Source organism: Chironomus tepperi, unplaced genomic scaffold (genome assembly GCF_022539635.2).
Source record: "Chironomus tepperi strain 1889 unplaced genomic scaffold, CSIRO-AGI_Ctep_v1 contig_7, whole genome shotgun sequence".
Lineage (NCBI taxonomy): Eukaryota > Metazoa > Arthropoda > Insecta > Diptera > Chironomidae > Chironomus > Chironomus tepperi.
Genome location: NW_027226129.1, coordinates 1,054,972 through 1,076,268, shown reverse-complemented (window position 1 = coordinate 1,076,268; position 21,297 = coordinate 1,054,972). Strand labels below are relative to the sequence as shown.

General features: G+C 28.6%; 3 protein-coding genes across 7 annotated transcripts in view; 2 read left to right on the top strand and 1 right to left on the bottom strand.

Moving 5' to 3' along the window:
- Nucleotides 1-570: 570 nt before the first annotated feature.
- On the top strand, nucleotides 571-2,347 carry Datp (purine phosphoribosyltransferase family protein Apf). Its single transcript, XM_070651006.1, has 3 exons — nucleotides 571-653; nucleotides 1,629-1,753; nucleotides 2,011-2,347. Exons 2-3 carry the CDS (start codon nucleotides 1,637-1,639, stop codon nucleotides 2,329-2,331), a joined length of 438 nt encoding a protein of 145 aa, XP_070507107.1. The 5' UTR covers nucleotides 571-653; nucleotides 1,629-1,636; the 3' UTR covers nucleotides 2,332-2,347.
- Nucleotides 2,348-3,031: 684 nt separating this feature from the next.
- On the top strand, nucleotides 3,032-4,671 carry LOC139096702 (protein roadkill-like). Of its 2 annotated transcripts, XM_070648477.1 has the most exons (3): nucleotides 3,032-3,124; nucleotides 3,183-3,205; nucleotides 3,264-4,670. In XM_070648477.1, exon 3 carries the CDS (start codon nucleotides 3,281-3,283, stop codon nucleotides 4,598-4,600), a length of 1,320 nt encoding a protein of 439 aa, XP_070504578.1. In that variant the 5' UTR covers nucleotides 3,032-3,124; nucleotides 3,183-3,205; nucleotides 3,264-3,280; the 3' UTR covers nucleotides 4,601-4,670. The 2 variants fall into 2 exon arrangements, with proteins under 2 accessions (XP_070504578.1, XP_070504652.1); XM_070648551.1 differs by lacking the exon at nucleotides 3,183-3,205 and having other exon boundaries at nucleotides 3,033-3,124; nucleotides 3,264-4,671.
- A 4,947-nt stretch (nucleotides 4,672-9,618) lies between these two features.
- Nucleotides 9,619-21,297, bottom strand: part of Ca-alpha1D (Ca[2+]-channel protein alpha[[1]] subunit D) — a 104,505-nt gene continuing 92,826 nt past the window's right edge. For 3 of the 4 annotated variants that reach the window (XM_070652474.1, XM_070652468.1, XM_070652461.1), the window contains exons 20-23: nucleotides 17,611-18,014; nucleotides 16,030-16,506; nucleotides 13,861-13,976; nucleotides 9,619-13,047 (exon numbers count right to left, since the gene is read on the bottom strand). In XM_070652474.1, the coding sequence (XP_070508575.1) occupies nucleotides 12,820-13,047; nucleotides 13,861-13,976; nucleotides 16,030-16,506; nucleotides 17,611-18,014 (1,225 nt within the window). In that variant the 3' untranslated portion in view covers nucleotides 9,619-12,819. Of the gene's footprint in view, nucleotides 13,048-13,860; nucleotides 13,977-16,029; nucleotides 16,507-17,610; nucleotides 18,015-20,532; nucleotides 20,580-21,297 lie in introns of all 4 variants that reach the window. The other variant, XM_070652481.1, reaches the window with a different exon arrangement.

Genomic DNA, 21,297 nt, shown 5'->3' with positions numbered 1-21,297 from the left:
TTGTGGACATGATGAACATTTAAACATGATTATTGATGATGGACTTGATTGTTGGATGGATGTATAATTGATAATTTTGATGGATTTTTTAATTGTTGGCTCAATTTTGGGTGAATTCATTGGAATATTTGGTGCTGCTTATTATCTGGACTGGACTTTTGGTGACATTTCTATTGGAAATTGACAATTTTTGAGCTTTTTAGATGTGATTTTTGATAAATTTACTTAAAATGCTGGTTTTTGATTTAAAATTGGGAATTTTCTTATTTATTTGATGATATCCACGTTAGATTTGAACTGCTGCTGCAATAAATTGACATATTAAGTCTCAAATTTACAATTTTAACATCAAATTTCTCAATTTTCTTATAAAATTCTTTAAATTTTATCAAATTTTATAAAAAAAAATGCCTCAAAATTTACCAAAATTCACAAAATTTTACAATTTAATCACTAAAAAATGTGTTTTTTATTTTGTTTTATTTACAAAATATTTCAGAAACATATGATCGTAATGGAGGGGTACAATGCTGTCTTTTTTCTTTTTTTTTTTTGAACTTTAGCGGAAGTTCAAAAAATAAAAACAAAAATAAATGTGAAAAAAAAAAGTTTTACAAATTGAATTAATTTTTGAGATTTTTAATTTAATAAAGGAAAGTTAAAAAGTTAAATTTTAAATAATTATTTAGCAAAAGTTTTAAAAAAACCTAAAAACATTACTTTTAAAATTATAACATTTAAAATTGTTTTAAAAAATTGAATTTAAATTATTTTAAAAGTTTAAAATTTTATTTAAATTAAAAAAAGCTAAATTTTAAATATTTAAATAGAATAATTTTAATTTTTAATCAAAAAAATTAATTAAATTTGCCAAAAAATTTAATTTTTAAAGTTATAAAATTTAAAATTGTTTTAAAAAATTGAATTTAAATTATTTTAAAAGTTTAAAATTTTATTTAAATTAAAAAAAGCTAAATTTTAAATATTTAAATAGAATAATTTTAATTTTTAATCAAAAAAATTAATTAAATTTGCCAAAAAATTTAATTTTTAAAGTTATAAAATTTAAAATTGTTTTAAAAAATTGAATTTAAATTATTTTAAAAGTTTAAAATTTTATTTAAATTAAAAAAAGCCAAATTTTAAATATTTAAATAGAATAATTTTAATTTTTAATCAAAAAAATTAATTAAATTTGCCAAAAAATTTAATTTTTAAAGTTATAAAATTTAAAATTGTTTTAAAAAATTGAATTTAAATTATTTTAAAAGTTTAAAATTTTATTTAAATTAAAAAAAGCTAAATTTTAAATATTTAAATAGAATAATTTTAATTTTTAATCAAAAAAATTAATTAAATTTGCCAAAAAATTTAATTTTTAAAGTTATAAAATTTAAAATTGTTTTAAAAAATTGAATTTAAATTATTTTAAAAGTTTAAAATTTTATTTAAATTAAAAAAAGCCAAATTTTAAATATTTAAATAGAATAATTTTAATTTTTAATCAAAAAAATTAATTAAATTTGCACAAAAAATTGTATTTTTAAAATTATATCTTTGAAAAATTAAAATTTTAATTATTTTAAAAGTTTAAAATTTTATTTAAATTGAAAAAATTAAATTTATAGAACTTAAAATGGCACCAAAACGAGCTGCTGGATTTCTTATTTATCGACTTATTTCGAATGAAATTCAATATTTATTAATGAAAGCTAGTTATGGAAATTTTCACTGGACACCACCAAAAGGACATGTAAGTTGAATTTTAAAGTCATTTTTGGATGTTCAAAATAGAGTTTCAGGTACCAGGGACAGACAAAAACTGTACAAATTCTTGATAATACAAATACATACAAATTCATATAAAACCGTACAAATCCTTAATAATTTGTATGGTTTTTTAACAAATCCATATAAAACCGTACAAATCCTTAATAATTTGTATGGTTTTATTTAAACAATTCCATTTAAAAACCGTACAAATCCTTAATATTATTTTAAATAATTCAGGTTGATGCAGATGAATCAGACTATGAAACAGCATTACGTGAAACACATGAAGAAGCTGGATATACTGAAGATGACTTAATTATTTATAAAAATTTATATAAAATTTTAAATTATCAAGTTAATGGAAAGTCAAAAGTTGTCATTTATTGGCTAGCACAGCTTAGAGATGCAACAAAAAATCCATTATTGTCGGATGAACATACGGAATTTAAATTTTTAAATAAAACTGATGCAATTTTATTGTGTGGATATAAAGATTTTGCTAATATGGTTGAGGAATTGGATGTTGAAATTAAGAAAATTCATGGATTTAATCAATAAAATTATTTCAAAAATATTACTTGCTTATTTACTTACTTCGATGGACGTACAGATCTATGGACACTCTCAGATGTCGCCTAAATTATCAGTTCCATTAAGTTGTTGCGGCACCGGGCATTTAAAAGTTTCAAATCAAGGCATAAATGCTATAATTAACAATTTTTCATTTTCATAACAACAAAAACACGTTTTTTCATTGTTTTACAGTGTTTTTCAATGTTTTTTCGATGTTTTTACAGTGTTTACTGAACAATATTTGAATTTTTTTGACCGTTATGAAGTTTGAATTATGAAAATCCGTTAAATCTTATTTTTTGTGGGTCTGGAAGTGACCAGGATCCTACTGGATCTTGTTTTGTGGATCTGGAAGTGACCTGGATCCTACTGGATCTTGTTTTGTGGATCTGGAAGTGACCAGGATCCTACTGGATCTTGTTTTGTGGATCTGGAAGTGACCTAAATCCTACTGGAACTTGTTTTGTGGATCTGGAAGTGACCTAAATCCTACTGGAACTTGTTTTTTGGGTCTGGAAGTGACCTAAATCCTACTGGAAGTGAAAAAAAATGCGCTCAAGTCACTCGATAGTTAAAAAAAAAAATTATAATTTATATGCCAGCATATAAATACACAAAATATCAACAAGTCACTAACACAATCAAAATTGAACCTCGTTGGGGTACAAAACTTTCATTTGTTTATGTTTACATTTCATTTAATAAACTTTAAAGTTTTTCATCAATTTTCGACGTCGTTGTCACAAAATTAATCAATAATTTACAACATTAAAATTAGGTAAATTATAAATAAAATTGTCAAAAAATATCAAATATTGAATTTTCTCAATTTTCAGTTGATATTTGGTGTGGAAAGGAAGTAAATAAGCAGTTATTGTGTGTGATTTAAATAATTCTGAAGATTTTGATATTTTTAGACAAATTCTAATTAAAAATGGAACCAGAAATGAAAGTTGAGTGTAGCTACTATGACGATACATATTATGGCAATAAAAAAGTGTATGTATGTCGATTTTATAAGCAAACAATTCCTGAAAATACAACAATAATACCTGATGGAACACATAAGTCTGCTAGTAGAGGAAATGAACATGTTGACTGTGCCCTATTTGCTGATTGCAAGCTTACAAAAGTACCGCAAGGATTAACAAGAATTTTTCCAAATTTGAAAGTCTTATACATTCAGTACTCAGGACTAACAACAATAACCAAGTCTGACTTGGCTGAGTACAAAAATCTTGAAAGGATTTACATCAACTTAACTTCAATTAAGTTCCTGCCAGGTGACCTGTTTGATGGATTTAAGAACCTGGAAGCTATTGGGTTTAATGACAACAAATTAGAACTCATCGAACCAAACATTTTGGATGGACTTGATAACCTTAAACATGTGAATTTTGAGGATAATCCAAATTATACAAAATGTTATTCACAATTTAAGGATTGTAGTCCAAATGCGACACTTGAAGAAGTTAAGGACGAGCTTATGGTTAAATTTTGTAAAGAATTCCCCAAAACTACCAAAGACTTACTCAAAGTTAAGGAGGAAAACAAGAATTTGAAGGGCAAAAATGCTGAACTTAATGCTGAGGTCAAGAACCTTAAGGATGCAGTTGATGACGTCAATGGTAAGGTTAGAAACTTAGAAGATCAAGTTGATGACGTCAATGCACAAAATCAAAAGTTGCAGTCTGAAATTCATAAACTTAAAAAATCAGACATCAAGAACTTCCTAACTGATGAAACCTTCAAGGACTTCCAGATCCAAATTGGCGACCACAACTTCCCAGTCCACAAGTTCCTGATTGCTGCACGAAGTCCAACTCTGGCTGAATTGCTGAAAAACAACCCTGGAGTTGAAAACCTTAAATTAATTGACATTCCAGTCGGCATTTTTGAGGTTATTTTAAAATATTTTTACACTGATGAACTTCCAGGTGGAGATGGGATGAACTTTTTTCATCTTTTTGCTGCTGCTGGGAAGTTAAAGATTGAGGAACTGAAGAACTTTGCAGCTGAGAATTTATTACAACAACTTGATAAAGATAATGCATTGGAAATTTTTAAATTAAGCAACAAGTACAGACATGATGATATGAAAAAAATTTCATTTAATAGAATTAAGCAAAATCATCCAAAAATTAATTTTAATGATGAGCTTATTGATGATTTTGAAAAAGTTGTAAAAATGATAGAAATTTTCATGAAAATTGAGGAAATGGAGAAGAGCATTGAAAGTTTAATGATGAATTGACATACATCTATGCACGATATCTAATAACCATCATCTATACGTTTATATTGATTTTATTATAGCTTTTTTATAAATTTTTTAAAAAATAAATCAAATAAATTGCTAAATTTAAAAAAAAAAATCAGTATTTTTTCATTCAGAATTTCTATTTAATCAGCATTACTCAGGACTGAGAGGACTGAGAGAGACTGAGAGAGACTGAGAGAGACTGAGAGAGACTGAGAGAGACTGAGAGAGACTGAGAGAGACTGAGAGAGACTGAGAGAGACTGAGAGAGACTGAGAGAGACTGAGAGAGACTGAGAGAGACTGAGAGAGACTGAGAGAGACTGAGAGAGACTGAGAGAGACTGAGAGAGACTGAGAGAGACTGAGAGAGACTGAGAGAGACTGAGAGAGACTGAGAGAGACTGAGAGAGACTGAGAGAGACTGAGAGAGACTGAGAGAGACTGAGAGAGACTGAGAGAGACTGAGAGAGACTGAGAGAGACTGAGAGAGACTGAGAGAGACTGAGAGAGACTGAGAGAGACTGAGAGAGACTGAGAGAGACTGAGAGAGACTGAGAGAGACTGAGAGAGACTGAGAGAGACTGAGAGAGACTGAGAGAGACTGAGAGAGACTGAGAGAGACTGAGAGAGACTGAGAGAGACTGAGAGAGACTGAGAGAGACTGAGAGAGACTGAGAGAGACTGAGAGAGACTGAGAGAGACTGAGAGAGACTGAGAGAGACTGAGAGAGACTGAGAGAGACTGAGAGAGACTGAGAGAGACTGAGAGAGACTGAGAGAGACTGAGAGAGACTGAGAGAGACTGAGAGAGACTGAGAGAGACTGAGAGAGACTGAGAGAGACTGAGAGAGACTGAGAGAGACTGAGAGAGACTGAGAGAGACTGAGAGAGACTGAGAGAGACTGAGAGAGACTGAGAGAGACTGAGAGAGACTGAGAGAGACTGAGAGAGACTGAGAGAGACTGAGAGAGACTGAGAGAGACTGAGAGAGACTGAGAGAGACTGAGAGAGACTGAGAGAGACTGAGAGAGACTGAGAGAGACTGAGAGAGACTGAGAGAGACTGAGAGAGACTGAGAGAGACTGAGAGAGACTGAGAGAGACTGAGAGAGACTGAGAGAGACTGAGAGAGACTGAGAGAGACTGAGAGAGACTGAGAGAGACTGAGAGAGACTGAGAGAGACTGAGAGAGACTGAGAGAGACTGAGAGAGACTGAGAGAGACTGAGAGAGACTGAGAGAGACTGAGAGAGACTGAGAGAGACTGAGAGAGACTGAGAGAGACTGAGAGAGACTGAGAGAGACTGAGAGAGACTGAGAGAGACTGAGAGAGACTGAGAGAGACTGAGAGAGACTGAGAGAGACTGAGAGAGACTGAGAGAGACTGAGAGAGACTGAGAGAGACTGAGAGAGACTGAGGGGACTGGAGAAAATTTGAATATTGATAAAAAATTATTTTTAAATATTTTTTTTTTCGTTTATTAAAACTTTATTAAGAATTTTAAATTTATTTTTTCACAAAATAATTTTTTTATTTTACAAAAAAAAAAAAAAATATTTTAAAAAATTCAGGAAGAATTTTTGATTTAATTTTAATAAGTTTATTTTATAAATTAAATTTATTATTGACTAAAATTATTTGAATAATTTTAATTATTATTAAACAAAAAATAAAGTGAGACGAGGAAACAATTATTTATATTTATATATTTTTAAATATTTATAAACATTTAAACTTAGTTGATTTGGACTCTTTTTTATTTTAATTCTTTTTTTTTATTTGATACATTTATTTTAATTATTTTTTATTAATGGATTTTTGAATTAATTTTTAAGAATTTTTTAAAAAAATATTTCAAATTTTTAAAACAAGTTTTTTTTTTTTGATTTTATTTGAATTTAGAAAATTTTTAAATCTTTTTAAAATAAATTGTTCAATTAAGAAATTGTCTAAAAAATTTTTTGATTGTAATTTAGTTATTAATTTGTTATTTAAAATTTTAAATTTCTAAATATTTAAAATATATAAATTATTAAATTTCATTTTAAGATTTAAATTTTTCTTTTTTTCAAATTATAATTTGGAAAATTAAAATTTAATTTTAAATAGTTAAATTTTTTAATTTAAAAACAAAATCAATTCAAAAAATTAAAGTTTCAATTTAAAAAATTAAAATTTCACCATAAAAAATTTAAATTTTACTTTTTAAAAATTAAAATTTAAATTCAGATAATTAAAATTTTTAACTTAAATTCAATTTTAAATAATTTAAATAAAATAATAAAAAATAAAATTTATTTTTAAACTTATATTTTAAACTTTTTTAAAAAAAATTCTCTCAACATAATTTAAATTTCCATTAACAATATTCTTTTTTAAAATTTCCTATATCATATCAAATTTTCTATATATTTTTTTTTAAATTATTTGTTCCTTAATTTTAATTTTTCATATACAAACAACATCAACAACAATTTTTATTTTTTTTTTTTACAAATTTCTTCAATAATTATTTTTATCTAATTTTTTTTAGAAAATGACAAATTTTGTTTTGTCCGCTTTAATTTCTTTTTAAATCTTTCACAAATTTTCTAATAAATTATTTTTTTTCAATAAAAAAAAGTTCAAATAAATTTCGTGAAAAAGGAGCACATTTTTAATTTTTTTTAACTATTTTCTCACAATATGTTAAATTCGTAACATTTATTAGATTTATTTGTTCATTTGGAATTGCCATGCAAGGGTGTAGGCAGGGGGGGGGGGGAGTGGTCCGAGAATTAGAAAACCGTTTATTTTGTAACGACTTTTTTATTTTTAAATTTTTTTCCAAATTTAAATTTTATTAAAAATTCAAATTTAAAAAATAACGTTCGTAATCCCCCCCTTCCTCCCTAACCCCCCCTCTAGTAAAATTTTCAGGCAGCGTCCTAGCTTGTAGGAACTAATCAATCAAATTCCAGCCAATTTCCCACCCTCTTAGAGACTTTACATCCTCAAGTGTCCATCCCTTGGACTATTTAATTGATGATTTTTGACAAAATTTTGGAATAGATTTTAACAGCGATAGGCACTTGGAAGTTGATTTTTATCTTCGGATGATTCCAGTGTTGGAACCTGGTCCAGAAGGATCAAGGACAGCTTTCATTTTTTAGTATCGACCGAAACCGCACATTGCACACGATTTATGGTATTTCAAAGAAATTGTTGATGTGCCACGGCACACAGGTTGCCCATGCCTGGACTTAACCATTGATCAATCGTCTTAGGTACATCCAATGTGAGCCAAAAGTAGGAAATGTTTTTTGGATTTGATTTTTGTGCGCAGTTTGGATTTCAAAAAAAATATTTCCGTTAAAAAAATTCAAAAAAAAAAAAAACAAAAGTGTCTATTTATGTCTAGGTCTACCTACCGCCGATGGAAGTTTGACTAAATTTTTATATAAAATCTTTGACTAGAGTCGATTAAGTCGTGCCTAGTTGGACTCACTTATTGAGAACCTTTTTTTTTATTAAATTTATGCTAACTACTGTTAAAAGAGTCTACGTAACAATTGATCTAATTTAACTTTATTATCCACCTTTTAATTCTGTTTCATTCCGAGTTTTTTTTTCACATTTTTTTTAACTTTCTTTTCATGTTTTTTTATTCTTTTTAATTTAATTTTGGTTTTTTGGACGGAGTAAAAAATTTTTTTATTTTAACATTTCATTTTGATGAATTTAAAAATTGATTAAATTAAATTTAAATGTTTTTTTTTTAAAAAATTTAAAAAATTTAAAAAATTTAAAAAATTTAAAAAATTTAAAAAATTTAAAAAATTTAAAAAATTTAAAAAATTTAAAAAATTTAAAAAATTTAAAAAATTTAAAAAATTTAAAAAATTTAAAAAATTTAAAAAATTTAAAAAATTTAAAAAATTTAAAAAATTTAAAAAAAAAATTTAAAATTTAAAAAAAAAATTTAAAAAATTTTAAAAAATTTTAAAAATTTAAAAAAAAATTAAAAATTTAAAAAAATTTAGAAAAATTTAAAAAAATATAAAAATTTTAAAAAATTTAGAAAAATTTAAAAAAATTAAAAAATTTAAAAAATTTAAAAAATTTAAAAAATTTAAAAAATTTAAAAAATTTAAAAAATTTAAAAAATTTAAAAAATTTAAAAAATTTAAAAAATTTAAAAAATTTAAAAAATTTAAAAAATTTAAAAAATTTAAAAAATTTAAAAAATTTAAAAAATTTAAAAAATTTAAAAAATTTAAAAAATTTAAAAAATTTAAAAAATTTAAAAAAATTAAAAAAAAAATTTAAAAAATTTAAAAAAAAAATTTAAAAAATTTAAAAAATTTAAAAAATTTAAATAATTTAAAAAATTTAAACTTGATCAAATCAGTTTTAAATTCAACAAAATTCTTTTTTCAATTTTAATTTTCATCACTTATAAGAAATTTTTATAAAAATATAGACGTAAATGGACATACAGAAATATTTAAATTTGCTCCTTTACAAAGATTTTAGTTGATTTTTTTTGAATAACACGAATAGAACTTTTTTATTTGAATTAAAAACAATTAAATTTTTTATTTAAAATTTCAATATTTTTTTTTTGGATCCACTTGATTTCAATGCAGTTTGAGCTTTTGATTTAAATTTTTTGAAAAAAAAATGAAAAATTTGAGGTTTTTTAGAATTTTAATTTTTTTTTAGTTGATTTCGAATTTAACTTTTAAATTAAATTTTTTAAAACCAAATTTATTTTAAAATTATAAAATGTAAAAAAAAGTGTTTTCAAACCTCAAATTTTTCACTTTTTCAAAACTTTTAAAAATAAACAATTTTCAATAATTAACAAAAATTAAAATTCATAAAATTTAGTTAATTTTTTGTTTCAAATTTACATAATTTTTTTCTTTTTTTTTTATCTAAACATTTATAAATTTTTTAACATTTTAATAAAAAAAAAATTTTTTTTCTATATTTTTACTAAATATATTAATATTCATATTTATTCTTGTATGTTTGTATAAATATTTAGCAAGTAACAAATTCATATCCAAAATTGTTACAATTTTTAATTAAATTACACCTTTTTTTGTCATGAATTTGAACATTCAACATTTAAGGAATTTCCATTTTGTCTCAAATTTGGTATTAAAAAACATTTAATTATATTTCTGTCGTATTAAATTTCTATGTCGTATATTGGATTCCTTTACAAAAATTTTAAATTAATTTTTGGAAATATTTCGTCAGTTTTTGTGGAAATTTTTAACTTTTTTCTAGTCTACTTGAACTAAATGATCCAAAAATTGACATAAATTCAGTCTAAAGTCAATAAAATGCTTGATTCAGCATAGAACTCGGTCTTAACCATCACAAACGATGCTCAGCTCACCAAATTCCCGAAACTTCCAGGTGGCTAAGGGCTTGTTCCACACTAAATTTGTGTTTTTACTGACCTAATATCGACTAGAATTCCTGGATTGGATTTTAAATTGGGCGAAAATGATGGAAATTTTAAATTTTCAAAACTTCCAGGTGGCTAAGGGCTTGTTCCATACTAAATTCTTGTTTTTACTGACCTAATATCGACTAGAATTCCTGGATTGGATTTTAAATTGGGCGAAAATGATGAAAATTTCAAATTTTCAAAACTTCCAGGTGGCTAAGGGCTTGTTCCATACTAAATTTGTGTTTTTACTGACCTAATATCGACTAGAATTCCTGGATTGGATTTTAAATTGGGCGCAAATGATGGAAATTTCAAATTTTTCAAAACTTCCAGGTGGCTAAGGGCTTGTTCCATACTAAATTTGTGTTTTTACTGACCTAATATCGACTAGAATTCCTGGATTGGATTTTAAATTGGGCGCAAATGATGGAAATTTCAAATTTTTCAAAACTTCCAGGTGGCTAAGGGCTTGTTCCATACTAAATTTGTGTTTTTATTGACCTAATATCGACTAGAATTCCTGGATTGGATCTTAAATTGGGCGCAAATGATGAAAATTTTGAATTTTTCAAAACTTCCAGGTGGCTAAGGGCTTGTTCCATACTAAATTTTTGTTTTACTGACCTAATATCGACTAGAATTCCTGGATTGGATCTTAAATTGGGCGCAAATGATGAAAATTTTGAATTTTTCAAAACTTCCAGGTGGCTAAGGGCTTGTTCCATACTAAATTTTTGTTTTACTGACCTAATATCGACTAGAATTCCTGGATTGGATCTTAAATTGGGCGCAAATGATGAAAATTTTGAATTTTTCAAAACTTCCAGGTGGCTAAGGGCTTGTTCCATACTAAATTTTTGTTTTACTGACCTAATATCGACTAGAATTCCTAAATTGGATTTTAAATTGGGCGCAAATGATGAAAATTTTGAATTTTTCAAAACTTCCAGGTGGCTAAGGGCTTGTTCCATACTAAATTTTTGTTTTTACTGACCTAATATCGACTAGAATTCCTGGATTGGATTTTAAATTGGGCGCAAATGATGAAAATTTTGAAATTTCAAAACTTCCACGCTAACTTAGAAAATAATCCAAAAAAAATTAATTCATTTTTATTATGTTTGTAGAAAATCTGTTAATATTATTAATTATTCGAGTATATTCATCTATTTAGAAAGTGTTAACGCTAAGTCTGTCTGTAAAGTTTCATCTTTTCCATTACAACTTGTGTATTTGCAGTAAAAATTGTTATTTTTTTTGAGCTTGCAAGAATTAGAATTTTTGTTCATTAAAAAAAAACTTCCACGCGTGTGTGGGCTTACACGCTCATTATTTTTTACTACATCTCGTCTCAATTTAGTCACTAAAATTTTACAAATTTTTTTTTTTTTATGGTCAGTATTATCAACTCTTTGAGTTTCACATCAGTTTCTCGAGTATAAAATGTTAACAAATTTTTTCATTTTTCTTCACGTTTTTCTTTTCAGTTTTTTTTTTTTTTTATTTTTTCTTCCTAATTTTTTTTTATTAAAAATTAATTTTTTTTTTATCTTTTTCATGAATTTAACAACGTTTAGCAGCTATTTAAGGTATAAAAATGAAATTATTTGATTTCTTTTTACTAAGGTTTCGTGATTTTTTTTTTTTGAGTTTATTTAAAATGATTAAATGGAAAATTTTGATTTTTTACACAAAAATTACACTTTATGAGGCTTGAATGAGTCACAAAAAGACTAAATATATCTCAAGAAGACCAAATTAGTACCAAGAAGACCAAATCAGTCCCCAAGAAGACCAAATTAATCTCAAGAAGACCAAATGAGATTCCAAGAAGACCAAATTAGGTTCCAAGAAGACCAAATGAGGTTCCAAGAAGACCAAATTAGTCCCAAGATGACCAAATCAGTCCCCAAGAAGACAAATTTAATCTCAAGAAGACCAAATCAGTCCCCAAGAAAAACCAAATTAGTTCCAAGAAGACCAAATCAGTATTAAGAAGACCAAATCAGTCCCAAAAAGACCAAATCAGTCCCAAGATGACCAAATTAGTCCAAAGGAGACCAAACGAGGTTCCAAGAAGACCAAATGAGGTTCCAAGAAGACCAAATTAGTCCCCAAGAAGACCAAATTAATCTCAAGAAGACCAAATGAGGTTCCAAGAAGACCAAATCAGTCCCCAAGAAGACCAAATTAGTTCCAAGAAGACCAAATTAGTTCCAAGAAGACCAAATTAGTTCCAAGAAGACTAAATTTGACGTAAATTGAGCAAATTTGTCCTAATTGAGTGGATTAACCGCCACAAAGCTAAAAATTGAATTAAATTTTCGATTTAAAATTCAAAAATCTTCCATTAATTAAATTAAAAATCATTTTTTGACTCAAAATAATCAAAAAATTTGACTTAAAATTTCAACTTAAAATCTACAATTTTTTTAAATTTTTTTTTCTAATTTTGATTATTATTTTAACAATATTAATTTGAGTCTTTTTCACCTTTTATTTTATATATATATATATAAAAAAAAAATTCTATACGTGACAGCAATTCTTGAACTTCCACGTGACAAAAAAAAAAAATTGGAAATTTATTTCAAAAAAAAAAAAAAAACAAAAAAAATTCTTAAAAAAGGCAGTTTTTTTTAAATTTTTTTTTTTTGTGCCTACAGATTCCTTAAATGCCATCAAAAATGAAGCAAAATTTTTGGCTTTTTTTTTTTTTAAGTAGTCGCAAAGTAAATAAATCAAATATTGGCAATTGAATCATGCTATAATTTATCTGAGCGATTTTGACGTGGTGGTGGTTTTGGATATTGCTGTTGTTGTGATTGTTGGGGCTGTTTTGGTACAAATGGTTGCTGTTCACGTTGGAGAAGTTTATGGGCAGCAAGATCCATTTCTTCTTGCGTCATTTCAAGAGCTTCTTGCATTTCCCGCGATGTATAACGGACAAAGTCTTCATCGCAATATTTACCGAGGCCTTGCTGGGCGAGAACCTAAAATTGCAATATAAAAAAATTGATTGATTAGTGATTAATATGATTACAGAAGGTTATCTATGGACTATGTCAGGTTTGAGCAGAAAATTTAGATAAAAAACGACAGAATTTTAAATAATTTGACAGTAAAAGTTCATATAAACTTCGGATTAACTTCGGAAAACTTCGGAAAACTTCGGATTAACTTCGGCAAACTTCGGATTAACTTCGGCAAACTTCGGATTAACTTCGGCAAACTTCGGTAAATGTCGGAATATTTCGGCAGAACTCGTAAAACGGCAACAAAAATCGGAAAGCTTTGTAAATTTCGGTAAAATTCGGCAAAATTCGGCAGTCTTCGTAAAATTTTGGAAAAACTCAGATTAATCGAAAAAAATTCGGGAAAAATTGGCAATAAACTTCGTCAAGTTCCTAAAAATTCCGGCAAAATTCGGTAAAGTTTCAAAAATTTCGGAAAATCTCGTTAAATTCCGGAAAGCATCACAAAATAAATTTCCTATTTAGAGAAATTTGGAAGATTATTTCATACAAAAATTATTTTATTCGGACAAACTTCGTGTAACTTCGGTAAAGTTCGGTAAACTTCGGAAAACTTCGGAATTATTTTGGAAAAAGTCCTTAAATTTTGACTAAGTTGGAGTAAAATTCCAGAAAATTCTTACAAAATTACAGAAAAGTTTGAGATGATTCGGAAAACTTCGGCAACTTTCGTAGAACTTCGACAAATTTTCGGATATCTTCGGAAATTTTCGTTTTAATTCAAATAATTTCATCAAAATTCAATTTATTTCCTTAAAAATTTCAACTCACCCGTCCAACCAAGCTCTCGGCTGATCCAACAACTTCGAACGATGGTCGTGCACCTTGTGGACTTGATGGTGTTGAATGGATGGCACGCTGATTAATACCGTTCCTTTCCATCACCGCTGTAATTGTAATTTTATAAAAAAAAAAAAAAAAATATTTAAATACAATGTCAGCCTATAATAAGGATTATAAGCTGTATAACTGATCACAAAATCAATTCAAGTCATGCAGTTCCTCTAATGTTCTACAAAGGCAAGCATAAAAATCAACAAACATGCCAAGCTGTTCATCAAGCATCAATCAATTACATTTTTGTGTTAAATCCAGTCGTGGACAACCTTTATTTTTGTGTGTCACGAAACACACTGATGTTAACCGTACGCAGCATACGGTTCATGACACACTAGTGTACCACAGCACACAGGTTGTCCATCACTGGATTAGTCTGTGATTTAATTTTGCTAAATTTCTGGTTTAATGGTCTGTTCTTACCACTAATTAGACTATGGGATATATTTTGGGATTCTTTATGTCTAAAATGTACTCGAATATATTCCATTGACTTAATAATCACGAATACATGCTGCACATTTGTTACTGTTTTGGAGTTAAAGACCAAAATTACAACATTGATGAGATACTTTAGATGGGTAAAGGAATTGATGTCAAAATTTATGGATGTTATGAGAAAATTGGGCATATTTTTAGTTTTTGGGGTAAGTAATATGATCAAGTCGGATAATCGAAAGTCAAGTTGGATAATCGAAAGTCAAGTTGGATAATTGAATGTCAAGTTGGATAATTGAATGTCAAGTTGGATACTTGAAGGTCAAGTTGGATACTTGAATGTCAAGTTGGATACTTGAATGTCAAGTTGGACACTTGAATGTCAAGTTGGATACTTGAATGTCAAGTTGGATACTTGAATGTCAAGTTGGATACTTGAATGTCAAGTTGGATACTTGAATGTCAAGTTGGATAATCGACTGTCAAGTCGGATAATCAATTTTCAAGTTGGGTAATTGAAAGTCAAGTCAGATACTTGAATGTCAAGATGGATACTTGATTGTCAAGTTGCATAATCGAAAGTCAAGTTGGATACTTGAAAGTCAAGTTAGAAAATTGAATGTCAAGTTGGATACTTGAATGTCAAGTTGGATACTTGAATGTCAAGTTGGATACTTGAATGTCAAGTTGGATACTTGAATGTCAAGTTGGATACTTGAATGTCAAGTTGGATACTTGAATGTCAAGTTGGACACTCGAATGTCAAGTTGGATACTTGAAAGTCAAGTTGAATGATTGAACGTCAAGTTGGATAATCGAAAGTCAAGTTGGATACTTGAATGTCAAGGTGGATACTTGAATGTCAAGTTGGATACTTGAATGTCAAGTTGGATACTTGAATGTCAAGTTGGATACTTGAATGTCAAGTTGGATACTTGAATGTCAAGTTGGATACTTGAATGTCAAGTTGGATACTTGAATGTCAAGTTGGACACTCGAATGTCAAGTAGGACACTCGAATGTCAAGTTGGATACTTGAAAGTCAAGTTGAATGATTGAACGTCAAGTTGGATAATCGAAAGTCAAGTTGGATACTTGAATGTCAAGTTGGATACTCGAATGTCAAGTTGGATGATTGAACGTCAAGTTGGATACTTGAATGTCAAGTTGGATACTTGAATGTCAAGTTGGATACTTGAATGTCAAGTTGGATAATCGACTATCAAGTCGGATAATTGAAAGTCAAGTTGGATAATCAAAAATCAAGTCGGATAATCGAAAGTCAAGTCGGATAATCGAATATCAAGTCGGATAATTTTCATAAATTTTTTCATATTTTTCTTAGTCTCATTCGATACTTTTAACATATAAGTTAACCTCAAAATCCTTCATTATTTTCAATCAACTTTACTTTACCAGTAAGCATCAAGCTCCAAAAGTATCAAGTTGCAAGTTAAAATACACCAAAAAAAATGAATTTTTATCCCAAAAAAAAAAAAAAATAAAGTAAAATACAGCAAAAGTAAAAGAGAGAGAGAGAGATGGAAGTAGACAGCAAGTAAGAAAGAGAGTGAGAGAGAGAGAGAGAGACAGCAATAGATTTTTGACATGATATTATCGGATATCCATCCATACAACATCAAGAATTTTTTTTTTTATGTCCACCTTTTCCATGAAATGATTGCGATCGCTTATATCCAGTATCGTCCTGACTGCCACGCATCGATAATGTCGTATCCAATGTATCACGATCGGAATCGATTGTTGTTGGACTTATTGTATGTCCATAAGTCTCATGACGTACATTTGATGACTTTATGTCAAATGACGAGACTGATGATGGCGGTGATGATAATGTCTTCATTTCAATTGTCTCCGATATGAGACCAGCTGGTACGATTGTCTTATTATGTGCTAAATGTATACCCGTTGCAATACGATGACTTATTGGCTGTGGCATACCGTCATCGGATGATGATGGATCTGAACGATTTTGATGTTGAATTCTCATCATTGCATTTGATGCGATTGCCTTTTGTTGTTGCATACGACGACGAAATTGTATTTGACGTTGTTGTATGGTTGGTGTGTGTTGAAGTTGTCGTGTGTGGGTTGTTGATGGTGGTGATGATGCTGATGAGGCTAGAGAGGGGATTTTTTTTTTTGTTTTTGTTTTTGGGGATGTTGTTGTGGATTAGTGTGATGAAAATTGAACTTTTTGTTTTTGTTTGACGAATTTTCAGCAACAACTTTTGTCACCTGAGATGCTGAATTCAGCAGTTAAGCAATTCAGCACAAAAGTTGTTGAATTCAGCAATTCAGTATAAAAGTTGTTGAATTCAGCACTTCAATACAAAAGTTGTTGAATTCAGTAATTCAGCTCAAATGTTGTTGAATTCAGCATAAATGTTGTTGAATTCAGCAATTCAGTATAAAAGTTGTTGAATTCAGCACTTCAATACAAAAGTTGTTGAATTCAGTAATTCAGCTCAAATGTTGTTGAATTCAGCAATTCAGTATAAAAGTTGTTGAATTCAGCACTTCAATACAAAAGTTGTTGAATTCAGTAATTCAGCTCGAAAATTGTTGAATTCAGTAATTAAGCACAAAAGTTGCTAAACTCAGCAATTAAGCACAAAAGTTGCCGAACTCAGCACAAAAGTTGATGAATTCAGCAGTTCAGCTCAAAAGTTGTTGAATTCAGCAATTTAGCACAAAAGTTACTGAACTCAGCACTTCATTACAAAAGTTGCTGAACTCAGCAATTCAGCTCAATTGTTGTTGAACTCAGATTTTTTAGTAAAAAAATTTAATTATGAGCAAAAGTTGCTGAATTCCGCTGAATTTAGTATAAAAGTTGTTCATATGTAGCTAAATTCAGCGTAAAAGTTGGCTCAAAAGTCTTTAAATTTAGCAATTCAGAACTTTTATTAGTGAATTCCGCTGTTTCTTATAAAAGTTGCTGAATTCAGCAATTCAGTTCAAAACTTGCCGAATTCAGCAATAAACTTTTTGAACTCAAAAATTCAGCATAAAAGTTGTTGAACTCAGCAATTCAGCACAAAAGTTGTTTAATTCAGTAATTCAGCAATTCAGCATAATAGTTGTTGAATTCAGTAATTAAGCACAAAAGTTGCTGAATTCAGCAATTCAGAATAATAGTTGTTTAATTCAGCAATAAACAACAATTGTTGCTGAAAATTCCAAAAAAAAGTTCAATTTCATCACAAAAAATTGTTAATTCACCCGTAGTTGTTGTAGTAACCGATGTCATATTAGATCCATCGGAATCCACAGATGTGTCCTCAATCATTGACTGATATTGACTATCCTTCCTTATTCTAATCCTTTTCTGACTCGACAACGATGCCGTGTCCAATGAACTTCCACGTCTTAATAAATTTTGTGATCCCATTGCCGTTTTTTGTATTAAATTTTCAATATTTTGATTCTTTTGACTATAACGACTGTATCGAAATAGAAGCAATCGTTGTCGATGCGGTGCCTTATAGCTTCCTACAGTGGATGAGTCAAAGCTGTAACTGGCAACGGATGATTGACCTGACAATGATGGATGTGGCGATGAATCAAGTCTCGATTCTTCAATTTTTCCATCGGATTTTCCTGAATTTTCGTCGACATTTTCGCATCTTGAAAATTTTGTTTTTTAGAAAAATTTTTTTTTTAAATTGTTTTTTTCGAGTGTATTCGAGGTTGTTATGATTTTTTTAGTAATTTGATTGATGTTGTAGATTTTTTTATTGTTAAGTTTATGGAGTTTGGAATGAATTTATAGTAAGGGTATTGGTAATAAATTTGTAATCAATTATTTTTAATTTAGGATATTTTTGAATTTTTTTTGCATCTTTGATGCTGAATTCAGCAACTTTTTTTGCATCTTTATTGCTGAATTCAGCAACTTTTTAGTATCTTTGTTGTAGAAAGAAAAAAAAAAAAAGAATTCAGCAACTTTTTTGCATCTTTATTGCTGAATTCAACAACATTTTTGCATCTTTGTTGTAGAATTCAGCAACTTTTTTGCATCTTTGTCGTTGAATTCTACAACTTTTTTGCATCTTTGTTGTTGAATTCAGCAACATTTTAGCATCTTTGTTGTTGAATTCAGCGTTTTTTTGCATCTATTGTTGCTGATCTCAACAACATTTTTGCATCTATGTTGCTGAGTTCGAATTCAATGATTTTGCATATTAAACCCTCAAAAATGTCATCATTTAAATTAAACTAATTAAAAAGCAAATCAAACAAAACTATTAAAAAAAAACTCGCATCAAATAAAACCTCAAACAGACCAGAATTTTAAATAATTTTAAATTCTAAACCAATTTTAGTTCATTTTAAAATTCAGTGCAAAAACAAGCAGCATTAAATTCAGTCCTTTTTTCTATCTAAAAAGCGATCAAACTTTCATTTTACGAATATTTTTTTTTGCATCATTTTTTGCATCATTTTTTTGCATCATTTTTTTGCATCATTTGAAAATCCATATTCAGTCCTGATTGGTTTTTTTCTCAAATTTTCATAATTCGGTGGTGAATAAAATTTAATTAAAAGTAGGTTGCGTACGACAACAACAACTGCAACAACCAATGTTGTTGATGTCACTCTGACAGTTGTCGACAACATTATCTGTGCCTCATCATACCATTATGGCAAGTCTTGACTGATACCGCACACAACATACGGTTCATGACACATTAGTGTCACATGTTGTCCACAACTGCACTATGACGTCATCACAAAGTAAAATGTTGTTGATGTTGTTGATGTCGCACGAATATTTTGGATGAAAATAAGGAGGAATGTGAAAGGATTGAAAAAATTATGAAGGGGGACTTAAAAGCAGAAATAGAAAAATTTTGCAGACGATTTGAGGTGAATAAAGTGGTGAAAATGAAAGCAGCAAATGAAAATGAAGCACCAAATGTTTTTCACTAAAAAAACAACTCAAATCCAATGAAAAATGACAAAAAAAAAGGTCAACAAATGTGATGAAGGTAAGCAGTAAAATTTTGTGTGTCTAGGTGCGATCCTCTAAAATGACGAAAGCGATTCTGATTCACTCGAAATGAAAAATGTCAACAAAAAAATGTGAAAAAATTTTGAGAGCTGCTGTATAAATGGATAGCTTGTTACCTAACCTCATTTTTTAATAATTTAACCTCAAAAATCGTTTCCTAATATCACTTTTTTGTGTCTTAACCTCAAAATTTGTGACCTAACCTCAATTTTTGGTGACTTAACCTCAAAATTCTTGACCTAACCTCATTTTTTGGTGACTTAACCTCAAAATTTGTGACCTAACCTCACTTTTTAGTAACTTAACCTCAAAATTCGTGACTTAACCTCAATTTTTGGTGACTTAACCTCAAAATTCGTGACCTAACCTCAATTTTTGGTGACTTAACCTCAAAATTCGTGACCTAACCTCACTTTTTAGTAACTTAACCTCACTTTTTGTAAACCTAACCTCACTTTTTAGTGACTGAATCTCAAAATTTATGACTTAACTTCACTTTTTAGTGAGTTAACCTCAAAATTCGTGACTTAACCTCATTTTTTGGTGACTTAACCTCAAAATTCGTGACCTAACCTCAATTTTTGGTGACTTAACCTCAAAATTCGTGACTTAACCTCATTTTTTGGTGACTTAACCTCAAAATTCGTGACCTAACCTCACTTTTTAGTAACTTAACCTCAAAATTAGTGTCCTAACCTCACTTTTTAGTGACTGAATCTCAAAATTTATGACATAACCTCATTTTTTGGTGACTTAACCTCAAAATTCGTGACATAACCTCAATTTTTAAAGACCTAACCTCAAAATGCATGTCCTAATCCCATTTTTTAGTGACCTAACCTCAAAATGCATGTCCTAACCTCACTTGTTAGTGATTTAACCTCAAAATTCAAACTTAACTTAACCTCACTTTTGAGTAACTTAACCTCAAAGTTTGTGACTTAACCTCAAAATTAGTGATTTAACCTAACTTTTTAGTAACACAGTATCAAGGACCAGTCCTAGACAGCAACTCTAACACAAAACCAAACAAAATAAAACAAAAACAAAAAAAAGTTCAAATCAACTCAAAAAAAATGCACGAAAAAAACTCAAAAAAATGTCTACGGAATGCATCAGCATCTGCTTACCATTGGTAGGATGAAGAAATGAATCCCTTTTAATAAATTTTTTAGTGCTGCAACAAATAATAATGGCAGAAAAATGTTTGAGGATTTTTGGGATTTTTGCTTATTTTTTTTTTTTTTTTGTCAATTTTTTGATCGCTTAAATTTTTGTGCTTTTTAACTTTTTTTTTTGGATGGGGCTTTTTTTTTGGTAATCCGTAAAATATCAAAAGTTGTGTGATTTAAAAAAATTGTTAAAAAATTGTTTCGCTCAAAATTTTCTATCTAAAATTAACTTTCTTGCTAAAAAAATTTGTTGGTTTTAAAAAATTGTTTAAATATTAAAAAAAAAATGAATTTTTGGATGAAAAATTACTGCATTTGGGATTGTTTTGGGGGTACGGAGGGTTTAGTCCACTTTTTAGTATCCTAACCTCACTAATTGTTAACCTAACCACACTTTTTGTCAACCTAACCTCACTTTTTGTGAATCTAACCTCACTTTTTGTGAACTTAACCTCACTTTTTGTGAACTTAACCTCACTTTTTGTAACTTAACCTCACTTTTTGTAACCTAACCTCACTTTTTGGAAGCTAACCTCACTTTTTGTGAACCTAAACTCAATTTTTGTGAACCTAACTTCACTTTTTGTGAACCTAACCTCACTTTTTGTGAACCTAACCTCACTTTTTGGGAACTTAACCTCACTTTTTAATATCTTAACCTCAGTTTTTGTTATTCTAACCTAACATTTTGTCAACCTAACCTCACTTTTTATGAACCTAACC

Excerpts from the sequence above, each read along its gene's own strand:
- Datp (XM_070651006.1), top strand. The coding sequence starts at position 1,637 with ATGGCACCAAAACGAGCTGCTGGATTTCTTATTTATCGACTTATTTCG. Across the intron at positions 1,754-2,010 it reads GGACACCACCAAAAGGACAT|GTTGATGCAGATGAATCAGA; the intron begins GTAAGTTGAATT and ends TAAATAATTCAG.
- LOC139096702 (XM_070648551.1), top strand. The coding sequence starts at position 3,281 with ATGGAACCAGAAATGAAAGTTGAGTGTAGCTACTATGACGATACATAT.